Source organism: Aethalodelphis obliquidens, unplaced genomic scaffold, assembly GCF_003676395.1.
Source record: "Aethalodelphis obliquidens isolate GAN/ISIS:26980383/991018 unplaced genomic scaffold, ASM367639v1 scaffold120, whole genome shotgun sequence".
NCBI lineage: Eukaryota > Metazoa > Chordata > Mammalia > Artiodactyla > Delphinidae > Aethalodelphis > Aethalodelphis obliquidens.
The window spans coordinates 1,466,929-1,486,235 of NW_020838064.1; the positions used below are offsets into that span (position 1 = coordinate 1,466,929).

General features: G+C 43.9%; 1 protein-coding gene across 2 annotated transcripts in view; it reads left to right on the forward strand.

Annotated features, from left to right (window-relative positions):
- Nucleotides 1-19,307, forward strand: part of VPS35L (VPS35 endosomal protein sorting factor like) — a 129,347-nt gene that overhangs the window by 9,739 nt on the left and 100,301 nt on the right. The window contains exons 3-8 of one of the 2 annotated variants that reach the window (XM_027098088.1): nucleotides 906-1,073; nucleotides 3,199-3,321; nucleotides 5,867-5,891; nucleotides 8,488-8,564; nucleotides 12,192-12,320; nucleotides 18,246-18,330. In XM_027098088.1, coding sequence (XP_026953889.1) covers nucleotides 906-1,073; nucleotides 3,199-3,321; nucleotides 5,867-5,891; nucleotides 8,488-8,564; nucleotides 12,192-12,320; nucleotides 18,246-18,330 — 607 coding nt within the window. Of the gene's footprint in view, nucleotides 1-905; nucleotides 1,074-3,198; nucleotides 3,322-5,866; nucleotides 5,892-8,487; nucleotides 8,565-12,191; nucleotides 12,321-18,245; nucleotides 18,331-19,307 lie in introns of those variants that run through there. The other variant, XM_027098090.1, reaches the window with a different exon arrangement.

The following is a 19,307-nucleotide window of genomic DNA, read 5'->3' on the forward strand; positions in this document are numbered from 1 at the left end:
TTCAGCATCCTCGCATCAGCATAAACTCAGGTGTGATCGAGGGGCTCATGAATGACTGATGCTCCAGGGACTTGGAGTCTCCTTTCCAGGAACCGGGGACAGAGGCCAAATTCTCTTTTATCCGATGCCCTCTCTCCTTCATGCTGTTACAGCCTCTCTCTCTCTGAAGAATTGTTCCGGGTTTTTATAGCCTCCTCATTTAAAAAGGAGTGGAGCCTAACTAGCCCTTCTGGATGTTGATCCTAAACCTTCAGCAGACAGACTCTGGGTCTGGTTGGATCCTCTCGGCTCAGGGGTTCACCACGGTCTGGTCCTCTGAAGTTGGGGAGGGTTGGGGGCAGTGGAACAAGAACATGGCTTCACACCCCAACACCCCCGCCTGCTTCTTAACACATACACAGTTCTCCCGAAAGGGAGGAGTTGGGCGCTCACTGTGATGATGAGCTGGCCGCGCAGAGCCACTGAGACCGTCTTCGAGAATGACGACTCTGGGATCTTCCGTATGCTGGTTCGTTACCCCACCTAGACCATTGCTGCAAGATGCAAATTCTGCTGCACTGGGTCTGGGGTGGGGCTCGGGGGTCTACAGATTTATGAGCTGGCAGGTGATGTGCACGCGGCTTGTCCAGAGACCACACTTTGAGTAAGAAGGCCCTGTAAGAATTCACTTATAGCATCACCTTCTAAATCTCAAAGACCCTGTCTCTCCCTTCCTAACCCCAGTTTCTCACCTTCCCTTCCTCGACAGCTGGGATTCCGAGTCATGTCAGTTTGTCACAAAAATAAGTGTCCCTGCTGCAAAGGAATGGTCAGTTCGTAACGGAACAAGGGAAAACCCATTTGCGTGTTTCATTGGGAAAAGTCATAGGAGACTACCATTTTACCTCCACAGATTTTCCCCACAGGTCACAGAGTCAAAGACAAAGAAAGTGAGCCGGAAAGGAAGCACTTCTTCCACGTCCTCTTCATCCTCCAGCTCCGTGGTGGACCCACTGAGCAGCGTCCTGGATGGGACCGACCCCCTCTCCATGTTTGCGGCCTCTGCTGACCCTGCAGCCCTGGCGGCTACCACGGTAATGCTCCTAGCTATGGTCAGTCCTGTGGGTGCAGGGTTGGGGATTTTCATTGAACAAGTAATACGCAGTGCACTCGGGTTGTAACAATTCAAATAATCCAGACTCAGTGACACTGCATAGCATGTAGATCCTGGAAACTGCTTCTTCTTCTTCTTTCGTTTTAAAGCATTTTAAAATTCTTTATTTTCATTTCACTCTTTTCATACCCTTTATTTTGGATTTATTTTTATGTAATCACATAACTAATTTACTAATTTTTCATGTAAAAGATCAAACATTACAGAGGAGTCCAGCTGACCAGCTCTCATTCTGTTCTGCACTCTGGAGGGCATTGGTGTTATCAGTGTAATGTATATTCTTCAACTTTTTCTTTGTATTTTCATAGATATTTATGACAACAATTTCTGAACATTTACATACATACTCACATATAAGTAACAACAACAGCAGTCATAAGAGTATCAGCTAACTGCGTAGCAGGTATTTTCCAAGTGCATTCCAAGTGTAGTTCTCATACTGCCTAAGCTTCATTTAAAGAGGTCCACACAGAGGAGCAGAGATGTTAAGTGACATGCAAGCTGGAATTCAAGCCTGGGCAGTCTGACTTCAGAATCCACCATCATTCTTTGCTGGCATTGCACACAGCTATTTACTTTTTTTTTTTTTTTTTAACGTGTATACTTATTTTTTTTTAACTTGACAATATGTCTTGGAGAACTTTCTATATTAGTACTTAGAGAGCAACCTTCTTATTTTGAACAGCTGCATTGTATGGTAAGGAACAGGACATGATTTGGGGTTTTTTTTTGGCTGCACTGCTCGGCTTGTGGGAATCTTAGTTCCCCGACCAGGGATTGAACTCGGGTCCTTGGCAGTGAAAGCCCAGAGTCCTAACCACTGGACCACCAGGGAATTCCCAGGGACATGATTTAAATTGCCATGATGGACACATAGACCGTGTGTGGTGTTTGTTGGTATAGGCAGTGGCGCATTTGTCCTTGAACATACATAGATCTTGGTGCCTATGTGCAAGGATTTCTGCAGGGTAACTTCCTAGGAGTTCATTACTGGGTTAAGGTAACATATACATAAAGTTTTTTTTTTTATGTGGACCATTTTCAAAGTCTTTATTGAATTTGTTACAATATTGCTTCTGTTCTATGCTTTGGTGTTTTGGCCCTGAGGCGTGGGATCCTAGCTCCCCGACCAGGGATCAAACCCACACCCCCTGCATTGGAAGGCAAAGTCTCTTATCACTGGACCGTCAGGGAAGTCCCCATATACATAAGGTTTTGATGGTTACTGCCAAATTGTTCTCCAGAAAGGGTTCACCGATTTACACTCCCATCAGCATAGCAGTATTTTGGAGTGCCTGTGCCCTGCATCCTTGCCAACCTGGCTACTATCAGTCATTTTATTTTACTTTATATTATTTTATTTTTATTTATTTATTTTTCTTGCGGTACGCGGGCCTCTCACTGCTGTGGCCTCTCCTGTTGCGGAGCACAGGCTCCGGACGCGCAGGCTCAGCAGCCATGGCTCACGGGCCTAGCCGCTCCGCGGCATGTGGGATCTTCCCGGACCGGGGCACAGGCGGACTCTCAACCACTGCGCCACCAGGGAAGCCCTATCAGTCATTTTAAATCTTGCCATTCTGATTGTTGAAAAGTGATCTCTTTCAGTTTGCCTTTCCTTGATTCTTAATGAGTTTGAGCATCTTTTGATAGGTTTATTGTCCATCTGTGGTGAATTGGCGTGAAATTTTTTTATCATAGTAAACCTTTCGATAGATCTGTTACATTCTACAGCGAGGGATTGTCTGCCTTCTCATACTTTTTTTTTAAGCTTTACTGAGGTATAATTGACAAAATTGTAAGATATTTAAAGTGTGCAATGTGATGCTTTGATACACATATACATTGTGAAAGGATTCCCTCCATTGAGTTAACTCATACATTACCTTACATACTTACCCTTTTTCTGGTGAGAACATTTAAGTTGTACTGTCTTAGCAATTTCACTTATACAATACTGTGTTATCATCTGTCATCACCATGATTGCTTATACTTTTTTAAAAGATTTAAAAATTGCTGCTGAAGAGATTGTCTTGCCTTTTCTTAGGACAACTCCAGAAAGAAACGTGACAGAGATGATAACTCCATTGTAGGATCAGATTTTGAGCCTTGGGCCAGCAAACGAGGAGAAATCCTTGCCCGGTATACTACCACGGAAAAGCTCTCTATCGTGAGTACCAGTATACTTTTTCCCAGTGTCTACTTCAGATTTCGTAGTTTTTTTTTGTTATTACGATTCTGCACCCAATTCCAGTGTGTAGGTTCGCTCCCCCCACACCAAGCAGTTCTTTGTCACCAGTGGGGTGTCCTATCAATCCACTCAATTCTGACATTGTCTCCCTGGAGAGAGCACCAGCTCCCACAGCTTAAGGGCTTAGGCCCCACATCAGATGCTAATCAGAAGTCCAGGTGGGCCTCCCTGGTGGCACAGTGGTTGAGAGTCTGCCTGCCGATGCAGGGGACGCGGGTTCGTGCCCCGGTCCGGGAAGATCCCACATGCCGCGGAGCGGCTAGGCCCGTGAGCCATGGCCGCTGAGCCTGCGCGTCCGGAGCCTGTGCTCCACAGTGGGAGAGGCCACAACAGTGAGAGGCCCGCGTACCACACACACACACACGAAAAGTCCAGGTTGTTACCTGGCTTCTGACCAACTAGCTATAAATCAGCATTTCCCATGACCACCTCTTTGGGTTCAATTAATTTGCTAGAGTGGCTCACAGAACTGACTAGACTACTGGTTTATTACAAAGGATATTAAAGGTTATAAACCAGTAACTAGATGAAGAGATACCTAGGATGAGGTCCTGAACAAAGGAGCGTCTGTTTCCATGGAGTTTGGGGTCTAGCACGGCAGCATGTGGATGTCTTCTGATTCACCAACCCGGAAGGTCCCTGAACCCCTTCCTTTCGGGTTTTTATGGAGGCTTCGTTACATAGATATGATTGATTAAATCATTGGCCACTGGTGATTGATTCAACCTCCAGCCCCTCTCTCCTCCCCAGAAATCAGGGAGGTGGGACTGAAAGTTCCCACCCTCTAATCATGTGGTTGGTTCCCCTGACAACCAGCCTCCATCCTTAGGTGCTTCCGAAAATCACAGGAGAGTGCTTCCTAAAAAGAACAGAAGACTCCTGGATTGTTCTCTCACCTGGGACATTCCAAGGGTTAGGAGCTTTGTGCCTGGAATTGGGACAAAGACTAAACATATATTTCTTCTTATAAATCACAGTATCACAGTTATGTTGCCCCAACGCCGACGTTCTGTAAGTTTCAGTTATTATGTCAATGTTAGTTGGGAGAAAACGTGCTAATGCGTTCCTCAGAAAATGTGTTAAGAATCGGGGATCAGGCACAGTTCAGACAGTGAACTGGAGCCGCAGAGTCGTGTCTCTGGGGGAGGAGAGAGTTACGAGGGGAAGAGAGTGCCACCCTGAAGAAGGTTAACTTCTTACCGTTGCTCAGGGAGTCCCACTGGTGGGTTTTCTGCCAGGGCTGGGAGTTCACTGCTTCTTTGGGTGGCACTCACTAGGGCAGGTTGTTGGCTAGTGCCCGGGGCTTACCTTGTACTCTGCAAGTTGCTCAGCCGGGGAAAGCAGGTTAATGCTTATGTCGTCAAGGTCTAGCTTGTGACTGAAGCCCTCCCTAAAGAAGAGAGATGTTCGTCTCTCTTCATACTGGGAAGAAGTCTAGAGGCAGATAGTCCAGGACTATGTGGCAGCTCCAAAGTCATCAGGGACCCAGCTCTTTCTGTCTTGCTGCTCTGTCATGTTCAGTGTGACCTCATGTCCAAGTTGTTAGAAGGCGGAAAGGGGAAAGTGGGATGCACCCTCTCTCATTCAAGAACACTTCCTTGGGCCTTCCCTGGTGGTCCAGTGGTTAAGATTCCACGCTTCCACTGCAGGGGGGGGCTCGGGTTTGATCCCTGGTCGGGAAACTAAGATCCCACATGAAGAGTGGTGCGGCCAAAAAAAAGAACACTTCCTGGAGTCCCCTCAACATGTCCAGTTACATTTGTCTTGAAGGTAGTCATGGGCTGTACACAGTGCACCCATCAAAAATCGGGGCTGTGAGCAGGGAGGAAGGGGTGAACTCAGTAGCGACTAGGAAGGTTCTGCTCCCTTCTCCCAGAGTCTATACTTGTTAAGCAGAATTGCTGGACTATTTAATTCTTTTTCTTACTGTTTTCTGATTGCCCTGATTTAATATAAAGCCGAGACTCTCAACCAGGAGTAATTTTACTCCCCAGGGGACATGTGGCAATGCCTGAAGACGGTTTTGGTTGTCACAACTGTGGGATGCTACTGGCATCTAGTGGGTAGAGGCCAGGGATGCTGCTAAACATCCTACAGTGCACAGGACAGCTGCTCACAACAGAATTTTCCAGCCCCTAACGTCAGTATTGCCGAGGTTGTGAAACCCTGATTTACAGTAAGCTAAATGCTTTCACATTGCCACCATTGTCTCAAAATTTTGCTTTTTTTTGGCTCATTTTGAGAGTCCTGAAATGAGTAGAAATTTGAATCTCTAGTAGTTTCTAGTGAGCTGTGTTTTCCTCCTTTGAATAAATATTTCTGTTTTTCATTTAGATAAATAAGTGGCTTTGTTGGAAAACGATGGATCATGTTGTCTTAGTGCTGCTTGAACAATAAGTAAAGTTTTTGTCACAGGGTCCAGTAAGTTTTAAAAAATATTAACATATATTTTTTGCCTCTGCAGAATCTTTTTATGGGATCTGAAAAAGGTGAGTTTTTGCTGTTGTTACTGTTTTGATGGGGAATTCTCCCATTACCTTTAATATAAGTTTCCAAAGGAAAAAAACATCCAATCCTGATGTTTAATTCAATTGACGCTATTATTTCCTAGATTATGTATAGACTTAGTAGAATCAAAATGCATATTAGATGACGAATGAAAAAAAAAAAGACCAAAGAGTTTACTAGGAGGAAAACAGAAACTCAGTACTTGACTTTGGGATTACAGAGCAGTAGTCTCCCATCTATGTGCCTCCTCACTGGCTGGGAAATGGTTGAAATTCTCCTTTTTACAGATCCTTTCTTTCGCCTTAAGTCATTATCCCTTGTGAAAACACAGATGCACTGGTGAGGGGAGTCACACACTCAGTCTTATCAGCCACTGGTCCCTGAATACGGCAGTTCTCAATTTCTTGTGCCAAGACACGGTCTGGACCAAGGTGTCTCAAACTAGCTGTTCAGCAGAGTCACTTGAGGAATATATATATATATGTGTGTGTATATATATATATTTCATAAAAATACAGACCACTGGGCCCCACTCCACTTATTGAATTAATCTTGAGGAAGGGGCTGCAGGAATTCCATTTTTAAAGCTCCTGGGTGATTATGAAGCCACTGTCTTAGATGCTATATCACTGGGGTGCAGCGGAGCACAGCCGTGGTTTATGTGCAAATCGCTGGTGTGGCAGCTGCAGCTCTCCTCGTTCTCTGCAGGTTGGGGCAGCACACTAGAAATCAAGAGAGTCGGAGCACCTTTGTTACGGGCATAACTTTGACCCCAAACCATAAAAAAGTAAATCACAGCATTGCATATCGACCAGTTTGGAGAGGTCAGAAAGTGACAGTACCGCTTGCTGGTGAGAATGTAGAGCAACAGGAACGCTCGTGTGCTGCTGGCGGGAGTGTCAAATGACACAGCCGCTGGGTAAAGCCCTTTCGCATTATCTGTTCAAATTGAAGATGGGCCAACCTTTGACCTAGCAGTTCCACTATTAGGATCCACCCTAGATCAGAAATCGGCAGACTGTATCCTGGAGGCCGAATCTGGCCCACTGTTTGATTTTGTAAACAGTCCTATTGGAACACAGCCATGCCGGTTTGTTTATGTATTGTCTGTGGCCGCTTTTGTGCCGTAATGGCAGTTGAGTAGTTGTGACAGAGACGGTAGGACTCACAAAACCTAAAATACTCATATATGGCCTTTTATAGAATGCATTTTTTCAGCTCTGCCCAAATCCATGTTTCTTAAAGTGTGGTCCAAGGACCAGCAGCATTGACGTCACCGGGGGCTCATTAGAAATGCAGAGTCTCAGGCCCTGCCAGACCTAGTAAAAATCAGAATCTGCATGTTAACACATCCTTAAGTGATGCCTGTAAAAGTTTGAGAAACTACCCTGAAGAAATGCATGCATATATGAACCAGGAGACATGCACAGAAATGTTTATAGCATATTGTTCATAGTAACCCCAAGCAGGATACAACCCAAGGATCCACTGACGGTAGAATAAGAAATAAACTGTGATGTAGTCACACAGTGGTGAAAGTGTGTGAGCTTTATGCAATGACAGGGGTAAACTTCATGAACTGAAGTCAGTGGTGAATGAAAGAAGCAAGACAGTGTACAATCTGGGTGGTGGCTACAAAGGTTTTATAATTTTCTGTTAAAATGTACATATATGCATGTTCTGTACTATATTTCAAAATGAAGGGAAAAGTAGAAGTAAGGTAAAAAAAATCAAATTATTTGGAAACTCCTTAATTTTAGTAGTTGTTAGTAATTGAATAATTGTACCATGCTCTCAGCTGATCCCAGACAAATCTGTGAGTTAGCACCAGAGCTAAGAAAGCAATGCCTTAAAAGAGTAAACTTCAGCTCCTGAGAGCTAGTTCGGTAGGCAGGAGCAAGGAAACCTCTGGTCTAGAACAGAAACACCCTTAAGATGGAGAAAGGGTTCTGAAAGAGGAGGCTCTAGAGGGCAGCAGCCAGCTGGCCAGAGAGCCCTGTCCTGTGACCGGCCTGTGGCCCGGAGTCCTTTCCTTCTCTCCCCGCCAGTCCCTGCTGATGGGAAGAGTTGTGCTGATGGATGACGGAAGGAGGCTCACTAGTCCTGTTTGCTTGAAGAGACGGCTTTGAAGCCCTAGTGTTTCCACCTCTGGACAGACAGTGGGATTGTTGTTTTGTTAGTTGTTAGGACCACAGTTCTGCACTGTGAATATGAGCCTGAGAGGGCCTTTTGTTTGTGGAAAACAATTAAATGACGGAGTTTTGGCATCCTTATCTGGACCGCCTTTCTTTAGGAATAAACAAATGATTCAGTGAAAAGTTTGTAAATATCAGATGTCGCAGAACCTTTTTGAGGCAGGCCCACTGCACTCCCACGGGCAGCTCCTAAGCAGAAATGTTTCTGATGAAACTTTGGTTACGTAAGGAAGTTGCTTCCAAAATCTCAGGGAGTTTTCTGTAATGAAGTTGTTCCCCAGCCTCTTTATTCATCATGAAGTGTAGAGTGAAAGATGCCCTCCTTTGGGGGTATTGGTGACAGAGGAAAGCCACCTGTGTGACATGAATCCATTCTGTTTAGGCAAAGCTGGGACTGCCGTATCCGCAATGTCGGAGAAGGTTCGGACCAGGCTGGAGGAGCTGGATGATTTTGAGGAGGTGAGCAAGTCAGTTGTTGAATCCAGGGAGGGGCGGGGCTTCCCGTGTCTCTGCCAGGTGAGGTCGGTCTCGGTGGCTGGTCTCTGATTAATTCTCGAGCTGCTCATTGTGTTCAGTCCTCCTGAGGCACCAACCGATCGAGGGAGAGATGCCAGTGGCGCGGCTGGCCAAGCTCACAGGAGCCCTCCTTGGGCTGGTTTTCTGAAGGCGTTTTTCTCACTGTGATGCTTGAGCAAACCCCGGGTGTCTGGGGACAGGGTCTAACTGTGAAAGCCAACGGTAGCCATCTCCCGGGAAGCCACCTCGTATAGTGTAAAACGGTCATGCCTGCTGCAGAGGCCGTGCATGGTCGCTCAGCTGCTGAACTCTTTCAATTAGCCTGCACGTGCTTTTAAAGAACATGAATCTTGCCAACTCATAAAAATTAGTAAATTTAACGTATAAATCCAGATTTCTGACTTCTCTTAAATTCCACCTAACTGTGGGCTCACGTTCTTGCATTTAACCTGGGTGTGTACTGTCCAGGTTGCATGGTCCTCCCTGGCCCAGTTCACTCATAAACATTACTAGCCTGGCCCCTGGAGGCGGTGAATTTGCATCCTCTGGAGTATCATTTAGAGAGGCAGCATACCATGGGGGTTAATAGGGCAAACTCAGGAGCCAGACTGCCTGGGTTTGAATCCTGGCTCTACTGTTTGGTAATTCTGTAGTTTGGGACAAGATGCTTAAGAGCTTGAGCTCTGTGCCTCAGTTTACTCATCTGTAAAGTGGGGGTGCTACCTAGTACCTGCCTCTTAGGGTGATTACAGGGTATTACATGAGTTAATGTATGTGAAGTGCTTAGACCAGCACCCAGCACATGGTACGTGCTTTGCAAGTGTTAGCTGCTGTCACCATCACCATTATGAGTCTAGAGGCCTTAGCTTGACCGCTTATTAATGGGGTGCCCTTGGGCATTCATCTTCCTATACCCATTTCCTCATCTGTAAAATGGGGATAAAGAATACAGTTGTGTAGGCTGAATGGGAATGCTTTGAAATCCACAGAGGTCCCTATAACGGCAGTTGCCATTGCTCTGTCCTGCATCTTGCCCCAGTTTCAGGGTCCTTCCAGCTCTAAGACCAGAGTTGTTAGGTGCTCAGCAGAGTCTAATAGTCCAATATTTTATTTTCCAATTCAGAAATGACATATTTTGAATTGGGGCGCCCGAGAGCCTCAGTCTGCATGTCATCAGTCAACCTTGGCTGGTAGGAAGGGAATTGCTAAGGGTTTTTATCAAAGCTCTTTTGTCTGTTGAGTATCTGAAAGTCACTTGAGCTGGCTCACATGGAAAATAAGGACTGTATTGAAGGATACTGGGGCACTACCCTGAACCCAAAGGCACAGTGGCCTGGAACCAGGAACTGAAAAACCACCCAGAACCCCAGCAGCTGTCCTCTGTGTCTCTTGCTTCTGTGTGGCCTCCAGACTCTTTCTAGTTCTCCTTTTTTTTTTTTTTTTTTTTCCTGCAGACTGGTTTCCTTGCTTCCCCCGCTCACAGGAGCACATGGCTGCCCCATGGCTTCCAGGTTAACATAGCATATTAGTCAGGATAAGACTAGGTTGTGCTGTGATAACAAATGAACCCCCGTATCTCAGTGGCTTAATATAACAGAGGTTTATTTCTTCCTCACATTACTCGTCCAGTGTAGGTGACAGACATACCACCATCTTGTGGTGCTGCCATCTCAACATATGGCTCCAGGGTTGTCACAGCAGAGCTGAAGAAAGGGTCACTTTTCACTGCCTCAGCCCAAAGGGGACACATGCCACTCTATTTACCACCCATTTGCCCAAACTAGTCACGTGGCTCTTCCTACAGCAGAGGGGCAGGGAGGATCCTGTCTCACAGTTCAAGTGACCAGTTCAGATTTACTGAACCTCCTACTTGTATTCCTTTAATAAAGAGTTCTTCCAGCAATCCTACTCCTGGGCATATAGCCAGAGAAAACTCTAACTCTAAAAGGTACATTCACCCCAGTGTTCATAGCAGCACTATTTACAAAAGCCAAGGCATGGAAGCAACTTAAATGTCCAACAGATGAAGGGATAATGACAATGTGGTGTATTTATACAATGGCATATTACTCAGCCATAAAAAAGAATTAAATAATGCCATTTGCAGCAACATGGATGGACCTAGAGATTATCATACTAAGTGAAGTAATTCAGAGAAAGACAAATATCATATGATATCACTTATATGTGGAATCTAAAATATGATACAAATGAACTTATTTACAAAATAGAAGCAGGCTCCAGACATAGAAAACAAACTTATGGTTACAAAAGGGGAAGGGGCAGGAGGATAAATTAGGAGTTTGGGGTTAACATATACACACTGCTATATATAAAATAGAAAAACAGCAAGGACCGACCGTATAGCACAGGAAACTATACTCAATATCTTGTAATAAACTATAGTGGAAAAGAATATGAAAAAGAGTATATATATATGTATAACTGAATTACTTTGTTATACATCAGAAACTAACACAACATTGTAAATTAACTATACTTCAATTAAAAAAAAAAGAGTTCTTTACTTTGGATTCCAGGCAACATTCATATAAAAAAGATTTGGTTCCTGCTCTCCTCATGTGGGTTAGCATGACCCTCACTCCTGTGAGCTGTGCAATCAGCATCTTAGCAGGAGGCAAGGATTAGTGAGCATGTACTGTGTGCCGGGTGGTGCCAGGTCTTTACATATGTTATAATATTTCATCCATGTGATGACCTTGCCCTCTTCTGCCGTGGGTTTTTGCTGGGTCTGCTCTCTGTCCTGCATGCTCTCTCCCTGGTCTAGTTAACAACCCTCCATTGCCTAGTTAACGCCTGTACACCACTGAGAGTTTGTCTCAAGCACCACTTGCTCCAGGAAACCATTCTTGACCACCATTCTAGAGTCCATTCTGAGATGAGCCTTTCCCCCAACATTTGAATATCCCTGAAATTGGACTGTGTCTCTCAATTGGTGCATGTCCGTGATCGGCACTTTTTCTTCCTTAGTGGTGCATAAAACAGTTGTGCTTCTTAAAACGGGCACCTCAGATTTAGAGAACTATGATATGTGTCTTTGTAGAATTGTTTCCCTGAGCATTTGTCTCAGTTTGTATTAATGTCCATCTTGTCCTCTGTACCTTAAACTCCATTAGTGCTGAAACAATGTCTTTTTGCTCACCTTTGTATCTGGGGCATCTGGTATACCATACTTGCCTGGCACACAATACCCCCCAATAACTATTTGTTGAATAAGGTGAGTCCTGTTATCACTGTTCACAGAAGAGACTCAGGGAGGAAAGCAGCTCACCAAGAATCATATGGTTAGAATGTGGCTCAGCTGGGAATGGGCTCAGGTCTGACTTGTGTTCAAGGCCAGTTTTTCAATCACTGCCCTCTAGCCATCTTTGCAGAAAACTCAAAGAACCTCTTTGATTACAAGACAGAACTATCAATCCTGGTCAGGATATGAGGGGAACTTAAGAGACCAAAACTCAGCTAATACTCAGTATTGTTCATGGGGGCGAGGGGGGAGTCCAACAATGTTTTTTCTTCTGTGCCTGTATCTTTCTACTTTTCTGCCCACAGGGATCCCAAAAGGAGCTGTTGAATTTGACTCAACAGGATTATGTGAACCGCATAGAAGAGCTCAACCAGTCGCTGAAGGACGCCTGGGCCTCGGACCAGAAAGTGAAGGCTCTAAAAATAGTCATCCAGGTCAGGTCGAGTGATTTTTTTTTTTTTTCCCCCAGAATTTCCTTTGTAAAACTCCTTTGTGGATAATTAAGGTCTTCAGAGGCCTGCCTTCAGGGTCTTACCCTAATTTTTTCATCTGTTCTATTTTCACGTACTTCCTGTGAAAGGCCATAATTATGAATCAGTGTTTTTATGAGATGGCTAATCCCAGGGCCACCATGTGCAGCTGCATAGGTTGTGCACTGTGCAGTTCCAGGAAATTCACCCTAGGTTACAGAATTACTGATGTCCCCCCTGGGTTGTGCAGTTCATTGGCCCTGTTACATCACCTGACACATTTATGATTTGTGTAGACTAAAGATTGATCAACTGTCTTTTGGATTTCCTTGACCAAATTGCTTTGTATCTTTGGAACTAATGGTTGTGTGTCCCTGATATATGCATTTTGGGGTCATGTTCTGCATAATGATGTGACAAAGAAAATGTATATACAGTGTTAAGAGAGGTATGTTTGTTGAATCCTCTTTGTTGATGAATTTGTTAATCCATGACAGCTCTTGGATCTCAAGAGCAAGTTCCACAGGGAAAACAGCTTATTCTGTTTCTTGACTCTTAAGATCATCCCGTCTTGTCAAAACACGCTCAGAAGTACACAGTAAAAGGAATAACGTAAGCATTATGCTTTTCAGAGCAGAGTTAATAGAGAATTTCTGAACAGCCATTTTAGTTCAGAAGGACAAGATTTCATCCTTGTTTATTGTCATGGGAATGTGACGTTTGTTTTCTTGCTCTGGGAGTCTTTACACTGGGCACTTGAAGTCTTTTAAGATGACACTTTGTATGGCAGGTGCTATGTTTTTGCTGTTCATGACAGAGGCAAACCCACGCCCTTTTCCCTTCCATCACTGTTGTTAGTTGACAAAGCAAATACTCTGAAGAAGATTTCTCTCATCCTGCAGGCATGTGATGGAGGCTGCTTGCTGAGTGGCTCAAGTGAGAGAAGATCTAAACTAACAAGAGCTTCTTCAAAATATTTTTGTTGGCAGCATCTCTCCATAGAGTATTGTGGTATAGAACTGTGACTTCTAGGAGTTTGACATCTGGAGGAGATTTGATTCATGTCTTCCCAAAGAAAATAATCATGAAACTGTTTAATTAACTCCACATCTAGCTAATAGTAACTGTTTGACTTGCAATACTTTAAAGACTGCCTTCTTTATCCAAAAAAGCTAGTCAAGGTACAGAATATGGAGAAATGAGCAGTTTCCCTTATTTGCTCTGCAGTAAGGTTTTACTTTGTTTTTTCAGCTTTATTGAGGATATTTTACATATCCTAAAATCCACCATTGTAAATGTACAATTCAGTGATGTTTTTAGTAAGTTTACAGAGTTGCCCAGCGATTACACAATCCAGTTTTAGAACATTTTCATAGCCACTGCCCACCCCCCGCCCCCGCCCCACCCCCTGCCCAAATTTCCTCAAGCCTGTTAGCACTCAAACCCTGCTGCCACTTTCAGCCTTAGAAAAACCACCGATCTGCTTTCTGACTCTATGAATTTGCCGTTCCTGACGTCTCATGTACGTGGGGTCACTCATTATATACTCTTCCGCATCTGGCTTCTTTGACTTACCGTGTTTTTGCGGTTCATCCATGTTGTGATATCAGTACTCTGTACCATTTTTCTGCTGCATATATACCACTGCATGCATAACCACATTTTACTTATCCGTTAACAAGTTGATAGACATTTAAGTTGTTTCCACTCTGGCCATTATGAGTAATGCCGCTGTTCACAATTGCAAACAAGTCTTTGTATGGATGTATATTTTCATTTTTCTTGGATAGATTCCTAGAAGTGGAATTGCTAAGTCATATGGTAAGTTTATGTTTAACTTTTTGAGGAACGGCCAAATTGCTTTCCAAAATGGCTGCACCATTTGCATTCCCACCAGCAATGTATGAGGGTTCCAGTTCCTCTATATCTTTTCGATCACTTGTTTCGTTATTGACCATCTTTTTGATTATAGCCATCTGAGTGGGTGTGAAGTGGTACCTCATCGTGGTTTTAATTTGCATATCCCTACTGACTAATGATGTTGAGCATCTTTTCATATGTTTATTGGCCATTTTTATATCTTCTTTAGTGAACTGTCTATTCAAGACTTGCCCATTTAAAAAATCAGGTTGTTTGTCTTCTTGTTGAGTTGTAGTAATTCTTTATCCTTGATACGAGTTCTTTATCAAATACATGATCTACTTGTATTTTCTCCTAGTCTGTGGCTTGTCTTTTCATTTTCATAATGGTATCTTTGGAAGTGTAGGAGTTTAATTTTTTTTTTTTTTGTGGTACATGGGCCTCTCACTGTTGTGGCCTCTCCCGTTGCAGAGCACAGGCTCCAGGCGCGCAGGCTCAGCGGCCATGGCTCACGGGCCCAGCCGCTCTGCGGCATGGGGATCTTCCCGGACCGGGGCACGAACCCGTGTCCCCTGCATCGGCAGGCAGACTCTCAACCACTGCACCACCAGGGAAGCCCTAGGAGTTTTTAATTTTAATGAAGTCCAGTTTATCAGTTTTCTCCTTTTTGGCTCATGCTTTTGGAGTTGTATCTAGGAACTCTTTGCATAACTCAGGGTTGTGAGAATTTCTTCCTATGTTTTATTCTAGAAGCTTTATAGTTTTAGCTCTTACATCTAGGTTATATGGTCCATTTTGAATTATTTTTTTGTATGTATGGTGTGTCTAAGTTTATTTTTTTCCATATGGATATCCAGTTGTCTCAGCAGCATTTGCTGAAAAGACTTATTTTGACACCTTTGTCAAAAGTCAATTGGCCATAAAAGTAAGGGTTTATTTCTGAACTCTCAATTCTATTCCATGGATCTATAGGTATGTCCTTATGCCAGTACGACACGTGATTACTATAGCTTTATGGTAAGTTTTGAAACTAGGTAGTATAAGTCTTTTAACTTTGTTCTTCTTTTTCAGAATTGTTTTGGCTCTTCTGGGTCCTTTGCATTTCCATATGAATTTTAGGATCAGCTTGTCAATTTCTACCAAAAAAAAAAAAAAACCTTTGGGATTTTGATAGGGATTGTACTGACCCTACAGATCAGTTGGAGAGATTTGCCATCTGAAGCAGAGTTAATCTACTGGTGCATAAATTATGTATCATTCATTCTGTTGATAGGCATTCTTTTCTTTTTCCTTCTTTCATTATTATGAACGATGTTGCTGTGAACGCTGGTCACGTCTGCTGGTGACCATATAAAGTGTTTCTCTAGAGAAGGCCCATACCTAAAAGTGGAATTGCTCGGTGTAGGATGTGTGCCTTGTCTGCTTTTCCAGACAGTGCCAAGTTATTTTCCGCAGTAGTTGTGCCAGCCTGCACTGTAGTAGCAGTGGGAGTGTGAGAGTCTGTGCCTTTCAGTGACCTACCAACATTTGGAATGAGCAGACTTTCTATTTTAATTTTTCCAATTTAGGAGGTAATAACATCATATTTTACTGTGGTTTTAATTTGCAATTCCCCGATTATAATAAGATTGAGCATCTTTTCATATGTTTATTGGCCATTGGGGTTTCCTTTTCTGTAAAATGCCTTTTGTTGATTCCTTTTGCTCATTTTTCCATTATGTTATTTGTACCTTTCTTACTGATTTTTAGGATTTAAAAAATATATATTGTGGGCAGTAATTGTCCTCTGATTAATTAGTCTGCTTCCCTCCTTTCCTGCCTTCCTTCTAGCCATCCATCTAGTCATACTTTCTTATACTGAACCATAGATTATCTTTTAATTTATCCATTTGCTTTGGTTCACATTTTTGGTTTTTAATGCCAACTTCATTTTAGGAACTGCTAGTTTCCTTCTAGAATCTTGCTAATTGGAAACAAATGAAAAGCATTCTTTTAGTATTTTTTTCCGCAGTGTTAATAAATTCGATAGCAAGTATTTTAGGCAGAGTAATTCGTCAGTTAGTTGCTCAGGAAGTGTTTATAACAATGGTTCTCAACCTTGGCTCACATTAGAATCACTTGGGAGCTTTAAGAAATCCTGATGTCCAAGCTGCGCCCCAGACCAGCTTAATCAGAATCTCTGAGAGTGGGATCCAGGCACTGTTATTTCACAAAGCTTCCCAGATGATTCCGAAGCTGAGAACCCTTGGTTTGTAGAATGCTCATTTCATCCAGAATGTGGTACAGATTGCGGATCTCAGGAACCCAGTGTGTCCTGGGCTTGTTTCAGTGCAGCAGTCACCTGGGGCCCTTGTTGAAAATACTGATTTTGGAGCAGGGAATCTGTTTTTTTAACACATACCCTGGGGGTGCCTGATTTTTATTGGTTTAGGAAACTGCACCAAAGCTTTACAAAAAATTGTGGAATCTTCAAAATAGTGATTTAAAAGGTAACTTCAATTTATGACATTATTATGATTTTAACTTTGGATTAAAAAATTTTTTCTGCTTCCTATTGTCTTTATAAAATACATGTTCTGTGACACCAGCTTGGGAGACAAATCAATGCACAGGTGTTGGAAAACGCCAGCTGTGTTTAATTTGAAATCTTCTGTTTGAATTCTCTCTCCCTCTCACCTCACCAGTGGGCAGTAACCCATCTCTGAGGGGCTCTGGGTAGGAACTCAGGAGATGTCACATCCCTAGGAACCAAGAGCTGTGTATTGTAAACAGTCTCTAGGATTCAGAACTGTTTGTTTTTTCCAAGCCCTGAAATCTCATGGGGTAATTAATTGTTTAAGTTGGAGCTCTCATAAAAGGCATGTGAAAAACACAAAGCAAGGTGTCAGGAAGTGGAGTTCTGTGTACATCCAAATGCCACATTTGGTGTCATTGCCATTGTTTTAACAGCTTACATTCCCCTCACCTCCAATCCCCAAATAACATTCGGGCCATGAGAGGATGTTTTACAAATTAGACACATTGTTTACTTTTAGTTACATAATGCTAAGGAGAAACTTGATGAATGTAATAATTTAGATATTGTGTAACAAAGCCAAACTGAAAACACATGTCAGCCTACATCTTGATATGATGAACTTTCTAGCCATTCTGTGCACATTGGAAGCGCATACATATGAAAGGACCCTTTCTAAATGTCCAAATAGTTTTTTTTCTTTTACCGTGACATTTTTCCTGTCTGATATAATATGGCAAGGTTTTCTAGTTCCTTATCCAGACTTCTGAATTTACAAGATTTCAGGGCATTACTTCTAGTTCTTCGAAGGAGAGATAGATTTTTGTTTCTGATTATACAAGATGACTTCATCTGGGGTGTTCGGGGCCACGTTGTGTGGCTGCCATCTTCCGTTATGAGTCCTGAACACGTCGATGGCCCTCTGGCGTGAGTGATGGCCGAGGAATTGAGGAATTCCCGGCAAAGCCAAAATGTTCCTGGCTTGCAGAGCACAGTTCCAGAGAAACATGTAACTCTTTGAAGCTTGTCACGTTTCCTTTTAGAAGGAAATTTAAGCGTAAGTATAAATAATAGGTGCTAGTTTAAGACACCCTAGAGATTTGCCTACGGGGTCATTTCATAGAAAAGAACATTTAAGCATCAAGACCATCCTGAAATAGACCAGCAGAGGCAATGCTGAAAGGATGGCGTCACCTGCAGGGACGCTGGTTGACTTCTCTGGTGACCGAGTGCTGACCCTAGTTCAGACCCTCTGGATAAGATTCCTGAGTCGTGGCTTCACTGAGGGAGGTGATGGTGCCTTTCATGAAGAGGCTCTCTTGTGAGCAGAGTTGACTCCCTTTGTCAAAAGCACGGTGGTTTTGCTTGTCATTATACCTCCAGTGACTAGCACTAGGCCTGGCACATGGTATACACCTCCACTTGTTTGTGGAGATCCTTAGTTTTCCAGGCCTGGAGTGTTCCAACCCAGTCAGACATGACAGTGACTTTTCTTTTCTCTTCTCTTTTTCTAGTGTTCAAAGCTTCTTTCGGACACGAGTGTTATTCAGTTCTACCCAAGCAAATTTGTCCTTATCACCGACATACTTGATACATTTGGTAAGTACTAGTTTTATTCATCTCAAATCTAAGAAGTACGTTTGTTTTGCCCGAAGGTGGATGGTAGAGTTGCTTTAAATTGGGTTCTGCTGTGGTTTAAATTACTAGGTAAGTCACGAGGGAGACCCAAACTCCCACCCCTACCCTTGCTCCCCTGCTCTAATGAGGGGAGCAAGGGTGCGGGTGCTGTTTTTAAAAGAATTTTAAATTGTGTGTTTCTAACCTTCTGATAGGCTAGCGAGGCGAGTGAGCCAAGCAGGGCAGGCTGGGGAGCACACGTCTTACACAGACCAGCCTCGGTCCGTCGCCGGCCGGCTCATGGCATCTGGAACTCCCTTTGTTCAGAACTGAACCTGGCATCTCCTCCCAGCCCTTCCCCACCCGCGCTGGGTTTCTGTCTCAGGGGATGGCGGCACCATGTACCCCCGTGCCCACGCTGGAAATCTGAGTCTTCTTCCCCGTGCCCCGTGTCCAGCCCGTCACCAGGTTCTTCAATTCACCCTCCTCAGTCTCTCCCCCTTATGTCTGTTTTTCTGTCTTCTCTGTTAAAACCTTAGTCCAAGCCCCTGTTCTCTGCCCCATGGATGATGGCTGCAGCTCCTATGCGGTCTTCCTGCGTCACTGTGGCTGCCCCTCGTCCCACACTCCACTCCTCAAGCCGACTGATCTTCGGGAGTGCAGCAGAGAGGTTTAGACTGAAGAGATTAATGACCAGGAGCCCCCTGGAGAAACAGGAGGTCTCCATGCTGCTTGGGGATGGTCAGTGGCCAGAACATCGTGCCATTAGCAGTTTGCCCAAACCGTGCAGCGTGTAGGCTGTACGTGGCGTTCAGCAGAGAGGTGCCCCGCAGGAACTAGGAGACAGTCATCTTCTGAGAACTGAACACACGGGGGGTCGGAACAGACCTTTGCTGTCTTGCCGAGGAAGGACCGATGGGCTCTCAACCTGACAAGTCTTGTCTGTGACCCATTGAAAG